Raw genomic sequence first — 25,502 nt, forward strand, 5'->3', positions numbered from 1 at the left:
TTTCTGTTGTGCAGCAACATTGAGTGTTGTTATAAGTTATTAAATAGGAAAAATAGAAGAAACAACAGTTTCAGTAAAACAAAGCAAAAAAGTATAGCACACTCTGTAAACTCTTTTTGTTTTTAAATCATTGTTCAAAATAGCAAAAACAGCTTTGGAGGCAGGAAGATGTAATCATTTTGATTTCAATAAAAATGTCAATAATAAATTGAAAAAAGACAAAGGAAGCATTTGTTAACATATTAGGGATTTTTATCCTGATAAAAAAAACCCATCTGAACAGAACCTTCACCAACCCTTGAATTACAATATCTTTCAGGGGGTATTCCTGAATAAGATGTCTTATTAAACTGTAAGCATCAGTTCAAGTACAGCAATCATTGCATTAAAGGTGCTGCTCACAGCTCAACTTCAAGTAGCATTAATCTCATTTCCATTATGATGTGTTAGGAAAAACACATTTGGTCCCCTTCTTAAAACTGAGGTCAGCAGTGCATCTGAAAGCTTTGCTTATTCTGTCATCATGGCGTCGTCAGCCCAGCCCCACGTCTAGTGACATCATCACAACAAACCCCAGAATGGAGGTCCAGGAAGCCAACCTGCCATTACCACTGAGAGACCAAAACAGAGAAAAGAAAAAAAAAAAAAAAACAGGTGAAAAATTAGATGTATTATTAAAGTTTGTCTTATCTTAAAGAACTAGCCTTGTTTTTCCACTAACCTGACTTGAGCCTCAGGTATGATGTCATCCACCACTACATAGACCATCGCTCCGGCTGCAAAAGCCAAGGCATATGGAAGAAGAGGTTCTGCTAGAACGACAGCAAAAGCTCCAAGCAAGCCCGCGATGGGTTCTACCATTCCACTGAGCTGACCGTACCTGAAGAGGAGAAGGCAAGGCAAGTTTATTTGAATAGCACAATTCAGTACATTTACATCGACAATTCAAAGTGCTTAACATGAATTAGATAATAAAACATAAGAAAAATAAAAGCAGAATAAAAGCAAATAAAGATTACAAAAATAAGTAGAACACATAAAACATTTGGACCACAACCTTATAATAATACCTCAGTTAACAATTTAACTTCAACCGTCAAAGGCAGCTCCAAACAAATAGCTTTAAAGAACTCAGGCTTCCAGTCTTCTAAGAGTTTGTTCCAGATCAGTGGAGCATAGAAACTAAATGCTGCTTCTGGGTGAATAAAGTAGGCAGGAACTAGAAGACCTGAGTGGTCTGGGAGGTTGATACACTGACAGATAAATCTGTTACATATTGAGGTGCTGATCCATTCAGTGATTTATAGACAAACAGAAGGATTTTAAAGTCTATTGTCTGAGCTACAGGGAGCCAGTGGAAGGACTCCAGAACCGCGCTGATGCGTTCTACTTTGTTAGTTCTAGTGAGAACACTGGCAGCTGCATTTTGGATCAGCTGCTGCTGTTTGATGGACTTTTGAGGCAAACCTTTGCAGATACTTTTACTACAGATAAATGCATGAATGAGTTTTTCTAGATCCTGCTTGGACATTAGTCCTTTAATCCTGAATTTGTTCTTCAGGTGATAAAAGGCTGACTTAACTCTGGATCTTTCCTCCTTTGGTCCTGACATTATTACCTTGGTTTTGCTTTTATTCAAAAATTATCCTGCATCCACATATTGATCTGTTCTGTGCATCTAGCCAACGCTCTGATGAGTTCATGGTTACCTGATGACAATGTGTTGTAAAGCTGTGTGTCGTCTACATAGTTTTCGTAATTGATCTTGTTGTCTGGTATAATCTGAGCCAAGGGGAGCATGTAGATATTGAATGGGGGGGTGACCCAGAGTGGAGCATTGAGGAACTCTGCATGTGATTTTTCTGGTCTCTGATTAAAAGTTCCCTACTGACACATAGAAGTCTTTGTCCTTGAGGTAGGATTCAAACCAGTCTAGGGCTGTACCAGAAAGGACAACCCAGGTTTCCAGACACTCTAATAAAATCAATTGATCAACAGTATCAGACGCTGTCTGAGGTCCAATAATACCAGCACTCTGGTTCTTCCAGAGGCTGAATTTATACAGATGTCATTGAACACCTTGATCAGGTCAGTCTCTGTATTGTGTGGTTGGCAAGGAAACCCTGACGATAAGACACCAAAGCAACTTGTCATTAATAAGAAGACATTTAACTGTTGAAACACAAATTTTTCAATAATCTTACTGATGATACTGAGAAAAACTCAGTCATTGTGGGAATGTGGAGCATCTCTGGTCAGCCTGAAGTTTTACAGAGTTCTTAAACCATCAGATTAGATCGACTTACCAGAAAGCCTTCCATGTTGAGACCCCGGAGCCCCTTAGGGGCAGGCTCACAGCCAAGCCTTCTGGGAAATTCTGGATGCCGATACCAATGGCCAGATTTCTAAAGAACATTAAAGCAGTCATCAGTACTGTTGATAACAAACAAAAGCAGGTAACACTGTTTACAGCAAAAACCTCCACATTGAAGTCTGTTTTTATTGCATATATCAGTAAAAACATCTTTTAAAGTGCTCTATGTGAAGAAAGAAAAATGAATTTCAGTAGAACTAAATAACTGCAGAAATGGTTACAGTTTTCTGGGACTTTAATGGAGATTATTGGAGCATAAGAACTAAAAGCAGTTTGGTTCTGGGTATGCAGAGTAGACTTGAGACAGCAGACCTGAGAGACCTGGATAGTTGAGACATTACAAGTCTGCAATGTATTTTGGAGCTAAGCCATTTAGTGATTTATAGATCAACAGACGTGTTTTAAAGTCCATCCTATGAAATACAGGAAGCCAGTAGGAGGACATTAGAACTGGGGGGATGTTCTCAACTTTCTTAGTTTTAGTGAGGATGCAGGTAGCAGCATTCTCGATCAGCTGCAGCTGATAGATTGTTTTAGTCAGACGTGTAAAGACATTATTGTAGTAATCAATTCTAGTAAAGATGAATCTGTAACTTAGTTTTTTAGGGTCCTGCTGAGACAATAGTGGTTTAATCCTGGAGATGTTCTTTGGGCGATAGTGGGTCGACTTTGTTATCTGCTTTATGGGCTTCTAGAGGTTCAGATCAGAGTCTATCACTGCACTCAGGGTTGAGCCTGCTTGGTGGTTTCTAGCCATATTAAATGAAGCTTTGTGCTAACTTTTAAATGCTCCTCCCATAGTCAAAAATGAATACTCCAGTTTAATTTTGATTTAGCTGAATACAATGTTTGTCACATCCATGCACTGATTTCTTCTCTGTATTCACCCAGCGGCTGAATGAGTTCATAGTTACTGGTGACATTGTACAGCTGTGTGTCATCTGCATAGTTATGGTAACTTATGTTGCTTTTTATCAATATCTGTTAGAGAAAGCATGCAGATATTTAATAGGAAGGTCCCTAAGTCGAACCCTTGGGGAACTGCATGTTTGATTTTTGTGGTCTGATGTAAATTAATACAATACAACAATTTCAGTGAAGCAAACTCTTGAGGATCTCTGACCCAGTGTTGACCTAAATGACAGATGATAATAAATAGAATCCACCCGTGTTTAATCTAGTCTCCACAGAAATGCACTTGGCCTATGATTGTGTCAGAGGTCTATTCAAAGAGAATTTTAACGCTGGATTTGGATACAAAACGATTTCCGAAGCCTTAAAGGAGCCGTAGAAGATCTTGGAAAAACAGTTCCAGCAAGCTATATTTTTACTTTATACTTCAAAACACATGAACTGCTCTTGCTGCTTTAGATGTGAATAGGGTGACCAGATGTCCTCTTTTTCAAGGTCAAGTCTTACTTTTCATACCTAAAAAAATGTCCAGGGGGAATTTCAAACTTGTCCGGGATTTTGGTCGACTACAGTGCAGCAGAACCGAGTCGTGAGCTCCGGGGCTGGGGACAGAGCGACCAAACAGGACCCGGTGACAGTAGCCTGGACACCGGCGGCCCCGTGCTTCCCCCCGCCTGCCTTATGGGGACCATTTATTTTGGTTTCACTTCCAGACCCTCTGTTTCACTGCTTGTTAAGCCGCTGTGGGGAGAGCTTAAAGCTGCATGGTAAAAAATGCATTAGAAAATATCTCCTACTGCACCTTTAAACATTCCAAGGAGCACTGTTCACCGATAATATTGAAAATGAAGGAATATCAGACCACTGTGAATCTAAAGACCTGACCATCCCTCTAAACCTGAGGGAGAAAACTGATCAGAGATGCAGCCAAGAGGCCTGTGATCACTCTGGGTGAACTGCAGAGATCTACAGCTGAGGTGGGAGACTCTGTCCAAAAGAATGAAAAAGTTGTATACTGGACAAATCTGGCCTTTATGGAAGAAAGGCATTTCTTAAAGATATCCATAAAAAGTCTCTTCAAAGTTTGCCACAAGACACCTGGCAAACATGTGGAAGAAGGTGCTCTGGTCAGATGAAACCAAAATCAAACTTTTTGTCAACAATGCAAAATGTTACAGTATGTTTGACATAAATGCAATGCAGCTTATCCCCCTGAACACACCACTCCCCCTCTCAAACGTAGTGGTGAAGCATCATGGTTTGGGCTTGCTTTTCTTCAGCAGGGACAGGATGGGTAAAATTGATGGGAAGATGGATGGAGCCACATACAGGACTGTTCTAGAAGAAAACCTGTATCTTCAAACACGAAAATGGCAAATAAAGATATCCAGGCATTAGAATGATCAAGTCAAAGTCCACACCTAAATCTAATGAAGAATCTGTGGAAAGAACTGTAAACTGTTGTTCACTCTCTCCATCCAACCTCACTGGGTTCGAGCTCTTTTGCCAGAAGAATGGGGAAAATTTTCAGCCTCTTGATGTTCAAAACTAATAAGGCATACCATAAGCAACTTGTGTATGTAAATCAGTTTTTTTCAAACAGTGAAAGAACAATCACAGCTCTTCTGACTTCAGTCCTTTATTACTGACCTCCCTGCTTGTAAATTATAATGAATATTAAAGATGTGTTAGACACATTATTTATTCATAGTGTGAAACTATCCGTAGAATCATATAGCTTTGCTGAGGAGCATGAATGGTAAATGAGATTAAACAAGTACAAAGGTTCTAACTTACTTTGCAGTACCAAAATGTCACCACTAGATGGCAAGAACAGGCAAGCCAGAGCCTTTTGGAGATTCAAACTAAAGCACCTATGAAAAATTCTTTTCAACTTTGATTTATATGAAATTTTGGAACTGCTAAAAGGATCAAATCTTATTATAATGCCATAAGCATTGCTTTGTCCTGCCCTGTTTACCAGCCTGATATTTTTAACATATGTTTTAGTCAAACAATGCCAAAGTCCAGAGATAGTCATTGATTAGAGTTGAATTTCTTAAAGCGTCTTTTAAAAGAGACTTAAATAAACACACACACACACATATATATATATATATATATATATACATATATATATATATATATATATATATATATATATATATATATATATATATATATATATATATATATATATATATATATATATATATATATATATATATATATATATATATATATATATATATATATATATATATATATATATATATATAGCTTTATTTTTACTTCTATGCTGATGGGTGTCTTACCTGGCACTCTCAAAGGTAGCAGAGGAAGTCTTGCCTATTGCTCCAAAACCAACTCCTACAGCCAGGCCCTCTGAAAAAACAGAGACAAAAATATCCGTTAGCTTGTCCTACACTAGAAGAAACATGAGAAAAAAAACAGGTCAATATTGAAAGACTGATAACTATTATAACATATAGAACATATGAAACGAAAGAGTTGGAAAACAATACTAAAGGACGGAACAGAATAGGTTTTTTTCTGTTCTTGTTTCCAGTCATTATATTTGTGAAAACATAGTTCTGCTTTACTGCACACACGTGAATGAGAGTCAAAGGAAGAAATCTTCTTTTCTTCTTTATCAGTTGCAGTTTTCACCACAGGAAGCCACACATGTGTGCATGTATGAAGTGACAGAAACGTTTGATAAAACCCTAACTTCCATTGGTGTGTTTTTATGTCAGAATGGTGTTTAGTTCCTTTAACTGACCCTTTGGGGCAGCAGGTCACCGGAGATACAGCTAGCCAAAAGGATTATCAGCGAAAGAACTGAATATTAAAACAAATATCTATGACAAATTTGATCAAACTTTTTTTTCAGATAGAGCTAAGGGTTAAGGTGAAACGGATGTTTTATAATGAGCAGCTAATTTTGGACAAGAGCAAACTTCAAATTCAGAGGGTTTGTGTTTGTTTTACCAGATCCTCAATTGATTATTTAAAGCAGTGTTGCACCGATACTAGTATTGGGCAGGGTCCCTATCCAGCACTAAAATGTTGGTATCGGTATCGGCGAGTACCGACAAATAGGGCACCGATACCATTCCAGAGCCAAAAGTTTATTCAACTATTGTCACCCATTCCAGATAGGCCATAAGAAGTTCTACTGGATTCACTTTGTATTAGTCTTTTTCCTGCTTCACAAAGGTAGGCAGCAGCTTGACAAAGCCATGATGGCAATTCATTTACATCCAAGTAGTATGCAGTTCTTCATATATACACACACATTAATTTCAAACAGATGGTATCGGTCGAAAATGCATGTATCAGGTATCGGTATTGGGAACAAAAAATGGCATTGGCACAACACTAATTTAAAGCTAATGTTTAGATGTGATTTAAAGCAAGCTCCTGTGATAACTTAATAAACAATATAAAGAAATTAAATGTGATGCTATAGAGTAATAATTGTTAGGAGGTGCAGAGGAGGGGAGGTTGTGGGCAAACATACATTAGGGAAGGTTCTTTTCACGAAATTAGCAATAGATCACAAAATATTTTTTACAAACAAGACTCTCACCCACTGCCCAGGTAGTTAAAGACAGGGTGGTAGCCCAGCGATCCTACAAGTGTATACAACAGACAGATGAACTGATGGGTAGAAATTTTATTTTCAACTCATGGTTTTCACTTTAAAAAAAATCCATATCTTAACAGATTTTCCAGCTTAGAAGATTCAAGCAGCTATGGTGTGTTTATTAGAGGCTCCACAGCTGTGATCGATGTAACAAGGCTGCTTCTTTTCCATCTCTCCACCCTCCACCCACCCTGTGCACCATTTCCACTGCCGTCCTACTTATCTCATTTGTTATGCCCGTCACATAGGCTTTAAGCACTCTTCATTCAAACCAAAAGCGAAAAGGTCACAGTGAGCGATGTATCTATGAGTGCATTTGTGTGTTTGAGAATGTGTTTTGCGTGACCCGTGAAGACAGATCTACTTGCTGTTTTGCATTTCACGCTGTCACGGCACCCCTCCACACTGATTACAGGTTGTCAGGCTTGAGGACAGGTGTGGGCTGGTCAACCGCTGAGAGCTTTATGCAACATGGGGGCATGATTCTGATGAGAAAGGGAGGAGGACCGGCTCTCAGAGTGGTATCTTCTTCAGCTCTGTTCAGGTATTTTTAGAATCTAAACATAAACATGTGGACTCCGTGCCTTTAAGCTTTTTCTATGACAAATGAAACCCACAATTTTGTTAATGCCCAGTGATAAACGGGAGACCAATGCCTGTGCCACACCTGCCACTCAGAGACAGCTGGTTCTAGACACAAGCCCCCAACTCCCCTGCAAAGATTCAGTCAAGGCTGAATGAAATCTTAATTATTTATCCCAGCAAAATTCTGTACCTGATGGACAAATTTGTACCAACTGTGATAAAACTTTCTTAAAAGCAGACTCATAATGCCACTTTTATACGAGCAACATTTGAAACTTTCCAGCATTTTGTATCCTCGGCTGCGGCGCCTCTAATGTGTCGTTTCAGCCTTTGCTCCAAATGAATAGAAAATGAAAAACATGAAATATTCTACCACATGTGGGGCTGAGAGCTGCAGCTGCATCCTCTATGCCATTTAATTAGTCTGTTGAGCTGTTTTAATGAAAACCAGGAGGGTTGCTTGCCTTACCGCAGTTATAGTAGAATTAGAACATCAATGCGTACTACTTTGAGATTGACTGTAGTTGGACGTACCTTCGATAAAAACAGTAATGCATATTAAGATTTGTTTTGGGCTCAAACGTTCTGCATTGCATAATATATGTAACTAAGAAAACTGACATCTGATATCAGTTGGAGACGCAGAGGGAGAAATGTTTTGACTTAGACAAACTTTGTCATTTTATATACATGCTGTGTATACAAAACAAAATTTTGTTACATGAAGCTTTCTGACAGTGAATGAGCGGCTTAGCAGTGAAAATTAACGGTGATTCAACTATTACTACTTTTGTAGATATTAGACAATCACTAATAAAGTTTAACTTGCATAGGGTTTGCAAGGAGGAAACCTTAACTAAACTTTTACTAAGATTTTCCAAAGAAAATACAAACAGGGCCAATAGTTCTTTGGACAGATAAAGATGTGTTTGGTGTAAACTAAATACAGCAGTTGATGATAATCATGTAGTTATTTTCTTTCACAATTTCATGCAGTTCTTTTCTGGTTCATGAGAATGACCTGTCTGATTAAGCTTTTTGTACTGTATGTTCTATTACTTATAACTCTGACAAAAAATTAGCTGATCTGAAAACGAGCAAGAGACAAAGAAAAGGGGAAAGAGAAAAACAAGAAGTAAAAGAAAGGATGAGGCGGCAGACAGCAGCAGGGTTAAAGGGCCTTTGAGACACTTCATCATAATCTAACATCTGTGATTACCTCTGACAACAGTGCTTTCTGCTTCCAATCAACTTTTCATCCACCTCACTGAAGGCAGACTTCCAGCAGATAAATTATGTGAACAAACAGCTTTGGGTGCTCTTTGGATCCCCTAAACTATCTATTTTTTATGTTAGCTTTGTCTGCAATACTGCTGAGTCAATAGAAACTCCATTGTCACAGAGGGTTGCTACCTATCTGCAGCAGTCTATAGGTACAACCTGGACTGGTTGACAGTACATGGCAAAAGTAACACATAGATAGGGAACCTCATACTCACCTACTCAAACCTAAGGGCAATTTAGAGATAATTTAAAGGATTTGGCCAGTGGAAGGAAGCATGAGAAACATAGAGAGCACAGAATAAACATGCAAAGTTCATGCAGAAAGGAAAAGGGCAAAAATCAAAGGACATTAATTTTCCAGGAGTTTCTTGCCGCAAGGCAACACTGCTTCAAAGTGTGCCACTGTACTGCTAAAAAGAAACTACTGTATGTAAGAATGTTGTTTTACTGAGGCTGAATAAGTCAGGTTAAGAGAGAGACGTCGATCATGTTAACAAGCTGCTGGCTACGTTTTTCCAATCCTGTAACTGATAAATTTGGTCTTATTTGATTTTTTTTCTCTGTGTTGAAAGCTCTGTTTTAATTAATTAAAATTAACTTTATTAATCTCACAATGGAGAAATTAACTCTCTGCATTTATAGGGAGCAATGGGCTGCCACTATGCTGCATCCGGGGAGCAATCAAGGGTTTTGCTCAGAAAGCCAGAGTGGAAGTCTGTGGGAGTGGGTTTTAAACTCACAACCTGAGGATTGCAAGCCCTATGCCCTTACCACAAGGCCACCACTTCCCTTTAGAACAAAGGAAGAGTTCTATTGGTATTCTCACTGATGATGGTGTCTGATTAAATATTTGGGCAAGTAAACAGCAAGCAAGAGAAATTGCAGAGATGAGTCTGATACTTTCTATTGCCTTGACATTGCTCAACAGTTACACAGCTGGAAATGTGAGCCAGAAGTTTAGGAGATGACCTATTGCATCAATTGTGGCCATCTCCAGTAGCAGCCATTCAAAATGGCCCTTCCCAGTCAAATGCCAGCTGAATGGCAGCCCACTTCCCTGCGACTCCCAGCATAATCCCCCAAACTTCCAGCCATTGGAGTGACCCCCTCCTTCTCCTGGGATGCATATTTTTCTACACTGACTCCACCTTTTTACTGAATTACAGGGTATGACCAGGAGAAGGTGCTTCTCTTTAGATCTTAATGTCCACAAATTATGACAAAAAGGATAATTTAGTACAAATATTGATGTTTAAAAAAGAACTGTAAGGGATCAGCCAAGGACCAGCAAAGGGCACATCAAGCAAAGTGGGGAAATTTTGAATGGCTACTACTGTAGCTCTCTGTTTATGTCTGCTAATCATGTGCTGAAATATTAAAGCTACAGTGTGTAACTTTTAGCGACATCTAGCGGTCAGACTGCAGCAACATGAACATCTCCCCCCCACCGCTTCTCCCCCCCAACAGTACGGCGAGCGTTACGGGACAAAATGTCTTCCACGACGTCCGCATCACCTACCTTCTCAAGTGATGAGGTTTGTTTACATAGATAATTTTACAGATAGTATTTCATTAGTCTGTGTAGGGTATAGATTTCATGTAGACTTAAGATAATAAATATACCCTTTATATTTTTTCTACATCGTTGTGACATTTTGGCGATCTCGCAATCACTAGTTTGTTGGCTCTGCGCTGCCGTAGTGCAAAGATGTCTGCCTCCAACGCAAATATTAAGGTTAAGAGGCTGAGCTCGTAGATGATGATAAATAACATAGTTATGTATAACATATTACATTTCTGACTGTATATCCCTGTAATTATTACACACTGTAGCTTTAATGCTACAAAAATATCTAAACACTGTCAGGTCATGTACCTGGTTGTTGTTCTAATCTCATTGCATCATGATCTAATTGTTTTTAGGCTTTTTAGTATAGCGATAAAACCTAACTACTAAGTACTGTAATTTCTGGAACATGAAAACATGCGGGGTAAACTAGATTAAAAAAAGTTATATTTCTGTCCCACTACTGGACCTTGTGGCTTGTCAGATTTAATATATTGAAGCACTGCTACATAATCAACTCTCTTTAAAAAGTGTTTTGTGTTTCAAACATAACAAATCAACAACTTATGAACAATGCAGCTTATCCTGCAATTCTAAACGGGTCAGACTAGAATATCTGGTATCAAATGCTTTGTTATTGCTATTCATTATTCTGTGAGTATACCTGCTGCAATAACTTCATTAATTGCCTCTACAGTCATGCCAATTCTCACCAAATAAGGTTTGCCATAATAAAACCTGCCTGACTAACAAAAATGGCTGACTACAGTGAACTAAATTTAGATAAAACAAATTAGTAAATCAGAAAACTTGAAAAGTTTCTATTATTATCAAATAATCTCTAACATCTAGTTAGAGATTTCTGAAACCCTTATATTATTCATGACGCACATAACAGCATTATGATGTTTTTTTGGCATTAGAGCCTTAAGTTGACCAAAGTATGAAAGATTTAATGTTAGATTGAAAAAACATGGACAGGATCTAAGAAACAATGACTACTTGGGAAAGCAGAAAAACAAAAAAACAACAATGGACTACTTGTTTTCTCCAAAAATATTTTTAAAACCTTATCTACTTTCATGATGCCCACAGTTTTCCATCTGAAATCTTAGGAATTAGAGAGACTGCATCAATGAGAAGAGAAGCTGTTCAGAGCGAGACACTATATATTGATTTTCCATGTGACAAAATGCTGTCAGTATTTTTCAAGGGCTTGCTGCTCAATCTCTTGACTCTATTATATTGTCTACATGAAATGACTAAGTTGTCTGGCTTCAAACAATGTTTCCTGCCTCAATTGATTAACCAATCAGCCCTTTAGATGTACACAGTGTTGACTGGCACAACAAAGTGTGGCCAGTGGCTGGGGTATTGTGATTTACCAGTGCTCTGTATATTTCAAGCACCCCCAAGGCACGAATGAATATGATGGAATCGAGAAACGTGTTGAATAGGTTTTCTGCACCTTCAAGTGGTTTTTCAAGGGGTTTCTTTGAAAATCGACTCAGGCAAACCTTTAAAAATAAAAACAGCAGCAATAAGAAGCAGAAAACTGAGAATAAAAAACAAACAAACATTTGTATTATTTAAGAAAAGCTCGGGCCAAACAAAAATGGAAAAATTCTAAAATGTGGCCACAGCACTCACTTTTCTTGTTTTGCTGTTTTGTAGAAGCATTAATAAGTGGAGAGAATCAGGAAGTCTTTGTTAATTAAGTCTTGTTGAGAAATGTAATTGTCTCTGAACAATTTGCTGACATTCGTCAGAAAAATAGATATATTTTAGGGTTGTTTACCCACAGAAAATAGATCTACAAATTATTCAAGCTTGTATGGACCTATTTTAAGGGAGTTTCTTCAGTCTAGCCATAAGCACAATTTGGGAAAGAACCAATTTCAAATTAGATTATTAGACAGGATACAAGCTGCTGAAACTAGCTTGATCCGCAGGGTTACTGGTCATTGACTTAGAGCTCGGTCAACTGGGAGAGGCTCTGAGTAGGACTGCTTCTCCTTCCCATTGAGAGAAGTCCGCTGAGGTGGCTGGACGCCTCTCACACAATGTGCTCCAGCCACATCCCACTAAAAGGAGGCCAAGGGGACGACCCAGGACACACCGTTGGGAGTTTTCTCATGTACACTACCCCTCTGAAACCGATTCATTCAGACTGAGCTCGGATCAGTAAACCATGCCGTGCTTGGTCCTTACAACCATTTAGACACCACGATGGCACAGTTCCTCACCTCCTATTGGCAGTCCATAATACTACAGCTCTCAAGAAGAAAATTACGCAAACAAAAATGGTACCGTCCATAACATTCAGGAACTTCTGTGCCTGGATAGCTTCCTCCGCCTCAAATTTCAATGAGAGCCTCGGTCTCAGTATTATCCCAGGTGGCACCATGCTCTTTTGATGCCATTTACTGTTAATAAGCTGAGAAGAAGCTTGTGTTGTGAATAGGGGAAGTGATCTGTGAGTCACAAAGCCAGACACACAGGAAAACCTAAGAAATGAGTCAGCTGACTGTAGATAGGAGATAATGCGGTCTGCTCATGCAGTCTTTGTTATCAGAAAACCGAGCCACAACTGAACCATGCCAAGCCCTACTGTTGAACTAGCACTAGATTTAGCGCGGTTTGGTTGTGTCTGGCACGGTGCAGTTCAGTTGCGTTCCATTTACACCCAACAGTTATCTCGGTAACAGTGTCCGCACCGTTCTCTGCAGGGTTTCAAAAGGGTAATGTAAATATGGCTTATATCTCGGGCTTCCCCGTGCAGAGATGGAGGAGGTTTTTCTGGAGAGGGTGAAGTCTGGGAGTCTCTGCTGAGACTGCTTTCCCTGTGACCCAGTCCTGAATTAGGGGACAAAGATAAGTACAAGGACACAATTGATCCATGTGCAGAGACTGCCATCACCAGAGAGTCTGAAGGCCGATTCATCTTTACATTCTGAAAGATGTACAACACCATGGCTTTGTGCTAAAGTAAGACCTAAAAGAATTAAGAGGGGCTTGAAAGATTAGCACAGAACATTGGCTAAAGTGTGAGTTTGTCTATAGCAGGAAACTGTGAAATCAAAATCAAAACTTTTAGAAGCACTACAGAGATCTCACTGATGTTCCTGCACCCAGTGAAAAGGACTCATAGGACAAATATTTGGGATCTTTCCTTTTTTTTACTTTTCAGACAAATTTTTATGTTATATACAGAAAGCACCAAGTAATACACACCTAAAGTAAATGCAGGGCATATTGCTTTTAGAATTGTTTAGTAAGATCAACTTGAAAAAGGTGACATGTTTGTGGATGTAGTCCTCTAACTGTTACACTTAAACAAAATCACTCAGAAGTCACCTTATTAAATCAGAGTCAGTCTGTGCCTGTGGATTTTAATTTCAGCATAAATCCAGCCTTTCAAATCGTCATGTAGACCAAAAAAAACACAGAGAAGCCAGGGAGAAGGTTGTGGAGTAGATGGGAGATGGGTTTTGACAACTACCCAAGCCTGGAACATCTCTAAGAGAATTATTCAGTCCATTATTCAACAGTCAAATGAATATAGAACAACTGCTACCCAACCAAGACATGGATTTGGGCTTTTTCTGACAGGCTCGGCAAGGATCGCATTAATTTAAGAGGCAACTGAAAGTCCTACAGAAACTCTGAAAGAGACTCCTAGCTCTGAGATTTTGACATGACAAATATTTCTCATGCAGTCCACATGTTGGAACTTACTGGGAAAGTTCACAGAGTAAGACTGGAATCAAGTTTACTCTCCAAAAGGACAATGACAATAATATAGCAGAGCTACATCAGAATGGTTTAGACCTAAGCACACTCTTATGATGAAATGACACAATTTATCTAACAGGATATAAAAGTCCAATTAGTATCCTCTAAACATCGTCTACTGTGTTCTAACTGGAAGAAGATTCAGTTAGAGTAAACAAGTCTAAATGTTGGACATTCCTTCATGTTATTTGAAAGAAAGTTATCTTTCTTTCTTTTTTAACTAGAAGGTGTGTGTGTGTGTGTGTGCGTGTATTTATTACATGGTGGGTACCATTTTTCATAAATCTCAGCACATTGAGGGGACCGACTGCTATAGTTGGGACCAATGTCTGTTCCTCATGGGTACAAAGACTTTTTTAGGCTTAGGTGTTAGTATGTGAATTGAGTTTAGGTTAAGATTGGGGTTAGGTATGAACCTGTAATGGTTAGGGTTAGGGTAAGGGTGATGGCTAGGCTGTAGAAATGGGTTAGAAATGAATGGAAGTCAATTGAAAGTCACTACGAGGATAGAGAATCAGACATGGGTGTGTGTCTGTGCTTGTACGTCTAGATGAGAGCAGCAGTAAGTCGTTGCCAATTCCTTTCCAATGTTCTATGCTCTTTTAAACTACTGATGGTACTGCCACTGACAGACCGGTACTGTCACAGCAGTCACTCTGTTCCATTCTCTCATCTCCACCCCTCTCCCACTGACACACTCCTTTCTTATCATGCCAACATTTCTACAGTACCTGCACTTCTCGCTCTTGTCCTCTTCTGTTCATCTCAGAGAGGTTATTTTTGTACTTCTTATAAAAATATTTATGATGACAAGTTGGTATGAGTTTAACTTCAAGTGATCAGCATTTATCCAGAAATTTTGGGGGTTTTTTTCAGCTTTTTATTGTCATTACACTGTCACAAGTACAGAGCAACAAAATGAACTCTCTGCATTTAACCCGTCCCCTTGGGCAGCAGTGGGCTGCCATTGTGCACATCCCGGGGAGCGGAGTGGGGTTGAGGGTCTTTTGCTAAGGGACCTAGAGTGGCAGTCTGTGGAAGTGGGGAACCTCTGGATTCCAAGCGCAATGCCCTAACCACTAGTCCGCCACTACCCTAAAAGTACGTATGGTGTCACTTAAATGGATGTTGCATTGATCCTGCTACCTCTTGAATGAGCTTTGAGTTAATTCCCCAGGTTATAATGGTTATTTTAAATATGCATCTACGGTTGTGAAGTAATTTCCCTCAAACAGAAATGTTATAGATAATACAATTATGATCATTAGTTTACATATATTAACAACTGTAATGTAGTTCTGAATTTGCATGAAATATTAGACTGTTAAATTAGATTTTTTTTCCCTCTGGCATCATTCTGACTGGATCTGTACGAGTCCCAGGTTTTCAGCATGCCATAGACGAATCATTACCCAAGCTTGTTTTGGGATTAACATAATGTCCCAACCATCAGCTGTAACCAGGTTTCAGCTGTTAGGCTATTTTTAGAGTGAAGCTGTAACACTTGAGCATATTTTTTACTCCTCTTTAGTCATCTTACTCCCAGCATATCATCCCCAGAGCATGGTGCTACCTTCAGCATGGTTAAAAGTTGGATCTTTGTCTTTAGTTTGAAAGCTATGGCAAGGTATTTGTCATGATGCGTTGGTTTCACTAGCCCATATGCAGACTCACAGACACAGAGGGAGGATAAAAGTCCAATATTTATTGGAAACCAGAGGAATCACAGGATCAGCGCTCAGACAGGCATGGTGGCACAGGTAAGAACAAACAATCCAGCACATAGAGGAGTTCACACACAGCTTAAATAGGAAGCCTCCTTAATCATGAGCTGATGAGAATCAGCTGAGCGTTGAGCATCAGCTCCCCAGGCTTGGATCCACGGCGCCCTCTGGTGGGCAAAGTCCCGGATCCTGACAGTACCCCCCCCTCAAGGGCGGATTCCAGACGCCCAAAAAAAACAACTCGCCCATGGAGGGCGAAGGGCAAACCAGGGATGCCAGAAAAAGTCTCAGGTGGCCGGCCATGAAACCGGCAGCAGAGCAGAGTCTCAAAAGCTGCAGGGCCTTGGAAGAGGGCGTCAACTCCGCTTCAGCAGGAAGCACCGGGAGAAACTCTGTCTCCGCTTCCGCATGAAGCCCCGGGAAGGACGTCGTCACGCTCCCGCAGCTCTGCAACAGGTCCGCCCAACACGGCTCCGCCTCAAGAACAGAGGAATCCACCGAATGTGAATCCACCTCAAGGAACCGAGGGATCCACCGACCGTGGCTCCACCTCAAGGAACCGAGGGATCCACCGATTGTGGCTCCACCTCCGAAGGCTCTGGAAGGCGCAGAACAGGCTCAGGGGTCTCTCAGACGGCACAGAGCCCATATGCAGACTCACAGACACAGAGGGAGGATAAAAGTCCAATATTTATTGGAAACCAGAGGAATCACAGGATCAGCGCTCAGACAGGCATGGTGGCACAGGTAAGAACAAACGATCCAGCACAGAGAGGAGTTCACACACAGCTTAAATAGGAAGCCTCCTTAATCATGAGCTGATGAGAATCAGCTGAGCGTTGAGCATCAGCTCCCCAGGCTTGGATCCACGGCGCCCTCTGGTGGGCAAAGTCCCGGATCCTGACAGTATTAGTACCAAAATTAAGACTATTGTGCACCCAGAGGTGCCTATTTCCTCAGTACAGGAGGCTACAGTCATAGTCACAGTCTCTTCACCGCTTCTGGGCTCCAGACACAAAGGTAAGCAGTTAATCACATCTGGTAATTGAGCAAATTCTTGGTTATAATCATTTAACTAAAGATAATGACTTGGTTTTGATTTGATTTTTGATTTGAATGACATGTTATTTAACTATAACCGTTCTAGTTGCACCACACTTCTTAAGCATTTGATTCTGAGCAAAGTTTTTATCAGAAATTCCATAAAAAGTTCAAACCCTGCTCCTTGACATAATATCTAACATTCAAGTGAACAAAGTGTCACATGCATGTTACGTTTTATAATTTTAAGATATTTTCAACAACAAAGAGTATTGTTTTTATCTAAATAAAGCAGATACCTCGTACAATGCTAAAGAATAACTATACCATATGTTAGTTTTTTAATTTCAAAATGACAAAGATTTAATTTAATACAAAAGGTAAATGAAACATGCAGCTTTGTTTAAATTTCCGCTTTGAGTTGATTCTTCTTTCACCTTAAAATGTGTTTCAGAATCAGTATACTCCAGTTAACTATTTTTCAATTACTACATTAGTTGAAAATCACTTAAAAAATATATTACTTACAAATAATCTGAATCACACTAAGCCCTAATACTTGTAAAATAAATTGGAAGATTGTTGTAGGGACATTATTGAAAGTGGTGTTTCTCTTTACTAAAGAGAAAAAGAGAAGCAGCATGAATAAAAACTGAAAAACTGATGGCTTGGGGTGGAAGTGTAAATAATTGAATCTATTAAGTGAATTAATTCAGAACGGGACACTCAGGGACCCTCTCATAGCAATGGCCCAAAAAAGCTTTGGACCAACTTTAAACCCTTTAATATTTAAACAATCCGCTCCAAAAGTTATCTTTTAGCTAATGAGGTCATCCAATGAAGATGCTTTGCATTTGCCTTATTTTGGTCAGCCCAGCTGCCAATAATTGTTGTCAATGCCCTTGATTCCTCCATCACTCTAATTGAGCACAAGCCTAAGGGGGGATAAGAAGGTTGTCTGTGGATGTTGGGCTTTGTCTCTTCAGTGCAATAAAGCATCCACATCCTCTTTGAAGATCAAATCATGTTACTATTCAGCTGCTTTTTGTGTTTTTCAATAGCAGGCTTTATGCCTTCAGGGTGACGACTTCTATTTAGCCACAGACAGACGGGTGTCAAGCTAATAAGTGCACTTATTACACCCGGTAAAATGCACTCTCTAAATGTGCAGTTTTCATTTCATTTCGCCAAATTACTGCTCCACATCAGTTTTAAAGCTCACTCTAGATTTTTGTGTAAAATTAGATCTCAGCTTTCATCACCTTGAAACAGTAAATGGGTTTATTACAGGGTAGGGGCCTGTGTTTGCGGATCAAGTCAAATTACATGCTCACTTTGTGCTGGAGTACTTCAAAGGAGCCAGAGAGGTAACTCATTTTGTAAATTTAAAAGGAAAAATTACACAAAAACCATCAACAGCATGGAGACTAAAGGCATAAAAGAAGTTAATTTTACTAGCTAAACACAAATAAATTAAAATGCTTATGCCAATAATATGTATTACAATATGTTAATAGAAAAATTAAAGATATAACAAACTAAAGTTCTTTTTCATTGACTTCTCGCTTTTTGTTAAAATGTCTAATAGCCCTTTCACATACGTGTATTTGTTTTGCACTCTTTTCCCTGAGAAGATGCTCAATTTTACAAAAGAAAATGCATGCTTTCTACAGATTCTGGTACATACAGTTTGATTTTCAGATTAGCCAGGCTGCTGCTTATTCTTTACACTTGCTAAGGAAAAAAAAGAAAAAAGGAAAGCATTATAACCATATTTGGAGAAGAAATATAAAATAAAACTTGACGATAAAGTCCAAGAAAAAGCATCAAACTGCATTCTGATGCCGTCCTATGAAAAATGTGGGGTGTGTATCAACAGTGACATGAACACCACAGATATATGAATAAACTTCCGGTTTCATCAATTCCTGATAATCAAACTTTTTTTTTCCTGCTAGATTCATTCTGCCACGTCGTCAACGCCACAAATATAAAATGCTCCTTATGTGTATCACAAATAAAAGCTTATTTTATATCAAATAATGCTTTAAATAACCTCTTCATTGTGCTACAATTAAGGTTTATGTACTGTTAACATTTCTATAGAAGTACTTTTTTTAAGAAATTGCTTAAAATAGGGTGTTTTTAAAGAGAGCTAAAATATTAGAACTTTTAACTATAATCCAATGGTTGAATAATCTAAACAGTAGAATTAAAAACAATAAAAATACTATATATTTAATATAGTATAATATATATAATGTGGATTTTGATTAAAATTAGATACATATACAGACCCTGTAATTGACATTATAAAAAATGTGAATCATGTCCCACCGCTGCTTAAAACATTAGCTTATATTTACCTAGATTAAGTCATACCTTCACAAACACTGTGACGTATTAATATTATATGATCTAATGGCCCCATTGACTTTTGGTTAAATAAAAGGTTATTAAAATGCTGGTCTCTTATCATGCCATAGTATGTGATTTAGGTTGATCATCTTGGGGCACAGAGGAGGATTTTCTTACTTAACATATTAAATTCAATTTATAGATTACTTTATTGTTCCCGAAATTAACTTAAATCATTAGATGTTAAATTTAGAAATGTTCAATTGATGTAAGTTCCTGTTGAGCAAAGAAGGTAAAAGGATCCGACTATATCATGGTCTGAAGAACCAGGACCGATTGTTGCAGTAACGCCTCATAATAAAATGTAGCTTTAAATATCCTCTATATATTTAGGCTTAAACATTGCTCCCATCTGTATTATCTGACCAAGCAAATCATAAGTTTTTAAACTTTTAGATACAGCAATTTTTCATTATGATTTGTTTTAATCTGAAGTCTGCAAAAACTCTGGGAATATAAACAGTTATTAATTCTGTAAATGTCAGTAATTTTGCTGTTTTTGCTTTAACATAGTGTTGTGGTTTTCCATCACATTACAGAAAAACAGGTAAAAAAAATATATTAAAAAAATGAGCATTATTATAAAAATAAGTGTTTGAAATTGTTGTACACATCATCTTAAACTGCCTGGTAGAATAATTTCTTTATTCCTCGCTGAGTGTCCCATGCTCAGCTTTTACTAATGGCCTCATCAGTCATTTTAGTCTGTGTCTGCCAGTCTTTCAGGCACTGGATACATCATGTGGTAATCTTGCTCCTGGCCTTTAGATTCACTACAGTGTAGAATGGATATTAAATCATTAAAGTAAATCAATATCATTATTGATTGTAGGTTTTTTTTTTTTTAAACACAATCTTCTGATAAGAGGCTATGATGCTACAATTATGAAAGGGTTTAAACTTATTTGAAGGGCTGTAGAAACCCTTGAAATAACCAAGAATCCCTCCTTCTGCATCTAATCAAGAGGTGAGTGTGTGAAACAAGCTGGTAGATAATTAAAAAAAACACAAAAACCAAAAAATATTCTACATTTAGGATTAATTAATATCATACTTAATGGTTCTACTTGCTCTGCTATGAGAGTAACTGTTTTTTAATAAAAAGAAATGGTCATAGTCAAGCGGCTCTAATAGAGTAGATTATCCTGATAGATGGAAGTAGAAAAAAGCCCCTAATATTTAGCTTACATACAAACAAATGCAGCAGCAGCATTTCAAACACTGTTTAAGGTAAAACATCATATTCTTTTTGACAAGCAGGCATTAGTGGTGTGAAATTTTCAAGACACAACACAAAGTGTTAAAATACTGTTATTTACTGTGTTTACATTAAGAAACATTTATATCCAAAGGAGAGCAACAAAAGGTTAAACTCCTGCCAGAAGAGCCTTGATTAGCATATTTATAATGCTGTTATCTACATTCAGTAGTTTTCAGGTGCAATCTAGAATATAACGCCCACACATTTTTTATGCTCTGAACAGACTAACACAGCAGTTAACCTGGGAATTTGTTTTCTATCTGCTCTGATAGTCCCTGCATTTGGCAGTGTAACAGATAGTTTCTTTTCAAAATGGCTTTCTGAGCTTGAAATACTTATTTATTGGGCTAAGGAGTATCTCATTTTTGGAACCATCAGAAAGTTGTTATCATGAAAACGTTTAAAAGAAATGAAAACCCCAAATCCAGTATTTAAATTATAACATTATTTAAGACCAAAACAAAAAATGGATTTCTTGGCCAACTGAGAAGTATGAGCATGTACAGCACTCAATGCTTATGGTTGATTTATACTCAGAAACCAGGTTGTCTGTTTGTGTCGCAGTGAACGCAAACGTGCCCCCGCCCCTTCTGCAGACACTCTGCTGCACCTCTCCAAAATTGTAGGTGACCGCAGACAGGAGGCCTCTGATTGGTCAAATCTACATCCGCGCTACACAATTCGTTTTGTTTATACAACCGCCATTGCGGAAAACGACTCGTAAAGTTGGACCAGCTAGAAGAGCGAGGTGCGAAAAAGAACGCTGGGATCCTTTTTCCACCTGGATTCCCGCTCTTTTTCACCCTCATGTTCCTCCGTTGTCACACAAACTTGCCCCCACTTCCTCACCGCCTCGGCCGTATCTAGACCCACAGCTAGTTCATGTTTGTCCCTCTTGCGTTGTGGTGTGGAATATCACAGCACAGACCACGCTTCAATATTGGACATAGTCAAAAGTATCTGCGTCAAGCTCACTGCGACACACTGAGGGCGGCGGAAACCTAAGTCTTATATATTTCTGTGCTGCAGTCTGTACGCCAGCTGTGGTTCACGCTTTGTGAATCTCTTTTGAATAGGTTTAGTTTCAGAATCCTCTTATGGGTGCGGTGATCCTTACAGCTCTTACACTTTTCTAACATTGATTGTGTAACCTGCAGAACTAGCTTTAGAGACCCTTTAAATGCCTTTTCTGGTGTTTTTTTGTTGTTACTTAGATGATTAGGGTGTGGCACCAGGTGTCTTCAATATTGGATCAAATTTGGGTTTTTATTAGTTTTCCATTATAATCACCCAAACTAAAGGAAACAATCACTTTAAATAAACCAGTCTGTGTATAATGAATGAAAAAAACACATAAGTTTAACTTATTGGAATAAATACACTTTTTAATTGATTTTTTTCTTATGACTAGCAGCCATTCAAAATGGCCCTTCCCAGTCAAACGCCAGCCAAATGGCAGCTCACTTCACTGCAACTCCCGGTAAAATCCCCTCCATCTTCCAGCCACTGGAGTGACCCCCTCCTTCACCTGAGCGTGCATATTTTTTTACTCTGACTCCACCCTTTCACTGAATTACAGGGTCTTAATGTCCACATCATGACAGAAAGAATATTTTAGTTGATTGATGTTCAGAAAGGAATTGTAGGGGACCAGCCAAGGGCCCATAAAGGAAAGTGTGGAAACATTGAATGGCAGCTTTTCTAAGATCTTGAAAGTAAAAAACTGTGAAAATATCATAATGAAATAATTCTTAAATTGTTTGTGACATACAGGCTGCAGACCTCTCTTTAGGGGTTTTAGCTTTTGGTATTTTTAGCCAATCCTGGGTGGCATGGTTAAACACTAGATTCTTCCTTTTCATATGCAGAATAAAATGATGAAAGATTTCATTACCAGGAAATTATTTTCAGAAATTAGAAGATTGTACAGAGCCTGTTCATATATAAAAAAAAAGGAAAAATAAAAAATTAAGCACAGAAGTTAATTAATTATACCTGGTTCATGGAGAGCACCTTTAATTCAAGCCCCATCAACAAATGAATGACAACAGGTTTCCTCCTAATGAAATTTAGTGATGTTATTAATTATACATTTAGACCTTAAAGCTAAGGGATCATTGAACTGGCATATAACTGCAAAGCATTCTAATTTTTTTCGTCAATACACAAGCTGTGTGTATTTTACAAGGTCCTATCTCACTAGATATTTTAAAACACTATATGAAATAAGCTCTTATAATCTATTAAAGCATAAGATTGAAATGTTCAGATCTCTGTTATTTAACTCCTACTCTGGTCCTAAAGGATTTCTATCAGGCATATGATAAAGGCACCTCTGTTTCAAGGCAATTTGACCATTAACGATCTCTACTGAATTATCTTAAACCACATCTATCTGATGTTTTTAAAGTGAAAAAACATATTTTAAATGTGTTGGATTCAGGTTCTCCAAGACCAGAATATGATGAATGAATAGAAAGCTGTGCATGTTGGAAAGCATTGTTTTTCCTCTGGAAATCTATTCATTAACCAACAAACTCTAAATACTAAGCTGCCATGATATTTACCATAAACCAACTTGTTCCATACTGATTAGTACATTAAAAAAGAAATATTAGAAGCTATTATCTAATAATATCGATAGGATGTTTGTGAGGTTCATTACTTTTCCACATACTGGACATACATTTGGGCCAAACATCATACATATAAACATATACCTTGAGCTCAATAGAAATGTGACCATAATTAGGACGACTCTTCAAGGGACGGACAGAGTCCAGAATGGTCCTCTTTAAACATTAGATCTTTTCAGGAGGTTCACACACAGATATCCATTTGGGTTTCATGCAAGCAGGCCTCATTATGTTTGCATGAAAAGTCTCTTTGTACAGCAGGATGTCTTGCATAATTTATATTGTCACAATATAGGACCTTTTATTTTTTTATTCTTTAATAAATAAGCTTTTTTGTATCAGGTACTGTAACAATATGCAATCAGGGTTCATAAGCAGAATGACTCTAATGTCATTATAATCTATGTTAATGAATAAAATGGACCTCTGCTGTCCAGTCTGGACCCACAGAAAATGCTTTTATTGAATATGAACCAATAAAAAAACTAACTGGTGATCTCCAGTGGAGGATTTTACATTTCCATTGCCACAAACTCCTTTTTATCCGTTTAATACGGGTGTGTCCCTTCTGCCATCTGTCTGAAAATGTATTCCACGTTTTTATGGAATACACAAGACTAAAGACCATTTTTTGCCTTTAAATAAGTGTTTTCAGTCTTTTTGGGATGGTTTTTAAAAACGCTTTATTTATAGGAGAAGTTTGCCAAAACAAAGGAAACAAATTAAATTAAATTTTTTAATCAACCAAGCAAAAAAGGCCATTTACTATTGCCCCAGTGACAGATTGCAGAAGGGCCTCATCTTGATGCTGTGGCTCTGTATAAGTGCAACGTTAAAGCCAGAATAAGGCTGGAGACACACAAAAAGGAGGATTTTATGTGGTTGTAGGGTTTTAACTAAATTTATTTAATGTGTCAGATGATGGAGAACTATAACTTAACAAGCTCCTCATTAAAGTGATTTTTAGCTGACGTGTTTTCACATAAATAGAGATTTTTAACACTTGTTTTATTTAAAATAAATGATTATATCATTTGATTTTGAAAATAATTTGTTGTTAAAAGTAAAAAAAACTTGTAAAGTTAATGGACCAAACATTCCTATGGTGCAGATGGTTTCAATGATTGTTTTTCTCAATAATTTTGTGATTTAATTTGGATTAATAATTAATTGCGCATGAGTTCACACCTACTCATGAGCTGTAGAACTTAAATGTAAAACAATCCATCAGTATAAAACAGTATTTTCAGTTTGATAAAGGGAAATAATCAATAAAACATTTACAAACTAAAGTGTCCCTAATCAAGGCGGACTAAAATATTGCATTAAAAACTATAAAAGATATACCTACATGCTGTCAACATGTAAGAAAGCAAAGAAATAAAAAACATCTAGTTAACCTTACTGTATCAGTCTGTAAGATAGACTGGGCAGGGTGAGCAGATCTGTGCAGAGTTTTTTTCCACTTCTGCTTCTATGTCACAAAAATTGAAACAATTTCCCACATTTGATTTGGACAAACTCTGAAAAAATTATTAATAAAGAAATGAATAAATAAAAACAAAAAAACAAACTGAAGCAGCTACGAATAATGCTAAGCCCCCCTTTTATGAGTGTGTCTCTTAAACAAGCACAGATAGAGAATTTCTAAAGACCTATATTAAAATAAAATTGGAACTACATTTAAAGAAAAGGAAAATGCTGTAATAAAGGCTGGAGGACAGTTTAAATGCTGGCTGAGGCAGTGAAAGGTGATTTTCAGAGAGAGAAATGTTTGAAGTTTATCAAAGCTTTTGTTTTTGCTCATAGAGGGTAGAGTGATAAGCTGTATCTACCTTCACCACCCTTCGTTTTTATTTTTGTGAGGCTCAAAGAGAATCACAGTTTGACTATATCCATTTTCTGTCCTCCTGAAGTTTGTGGAAGTTTCTTTGTTATTTTCCTCAAGCAGAGTGATGAGCTGCGCTGTCTACTGTCTCTCTTTGTTTTTTTGCGATGTTTACTACTTTATCCGGTTTCGGTCCTCCTGACCCCCTATGAAAGTATTGTTTTTTGTTGTTTTTAAATGTCTAGTTGATTATTTATACACAAGTCTACCCTGCCTGCTTCATAAGATATTATTACCTTGTAATTAATGTCTGACTTCTTAGCATCTGGTTCATTATCTGCAATGTTTTCTACCCCCCCTGTCTTCATCCATATTGCAATCAATGCTTTCTGTAAAATATTCGGGCTCCAACTAAAGTAACAAGCCAG

At 37.9% G+C, this 25,502-nt stretch overlaps 1 protein-coding gene across 2 annotated transcripts in view; it reads right to left on the reverse strand.

Annotated features, from left to right (window-relative positions):
- Window positions 1-237: 237 nt before the first annotated feature.
- The window catches only part of LOC119780150 (zinc transporter ZIP11-like), a 241,477-nt gene continuing 216,212 nt past the window's right edge, over window positions 238-25,502 (reverse strand). For both annotated transcript variants that reach the window (XM_038280061.1, XM_038280060.1), the window contains exons 7-10: window positions 5,602-5,671; window positions 2,307-2,405; window positions 722-880; window positions 238-611 (exon numbers count right to left, since the gene is read on the reverse strand). In XM_038280061.1, the coding sequence (XP_038135989.1) occupies window positions 533-611; window positions 722-880; window positions 2,307-2,405; window positions 5,602-5,671 (407 nt within the window). In that variant the 3' untranslated portion in view covers window positions 238-532. The remainder of the gene's footprint in view (window positions 612-721; window positions 881-2,306; window positions 2,406-5,601; window positions 5,672-25,502) is intronic.

This window comes from Cyprinodon tularosa, unplaced genomic scaffold, assembly GCF_016077235.1.
Source record: "Cyprinodon tularosa strain WSP-4 unplaced genomic scaffold, ASM1607723v1 ctg156, whole genome shotgun sequence".
NCBI lineage: Eukaryota > Metazoa > Chordata > Actinopteri > Cyprinodontiformes > Cyprinodontidae > Cyprinodon > Cyprinodon tularosa.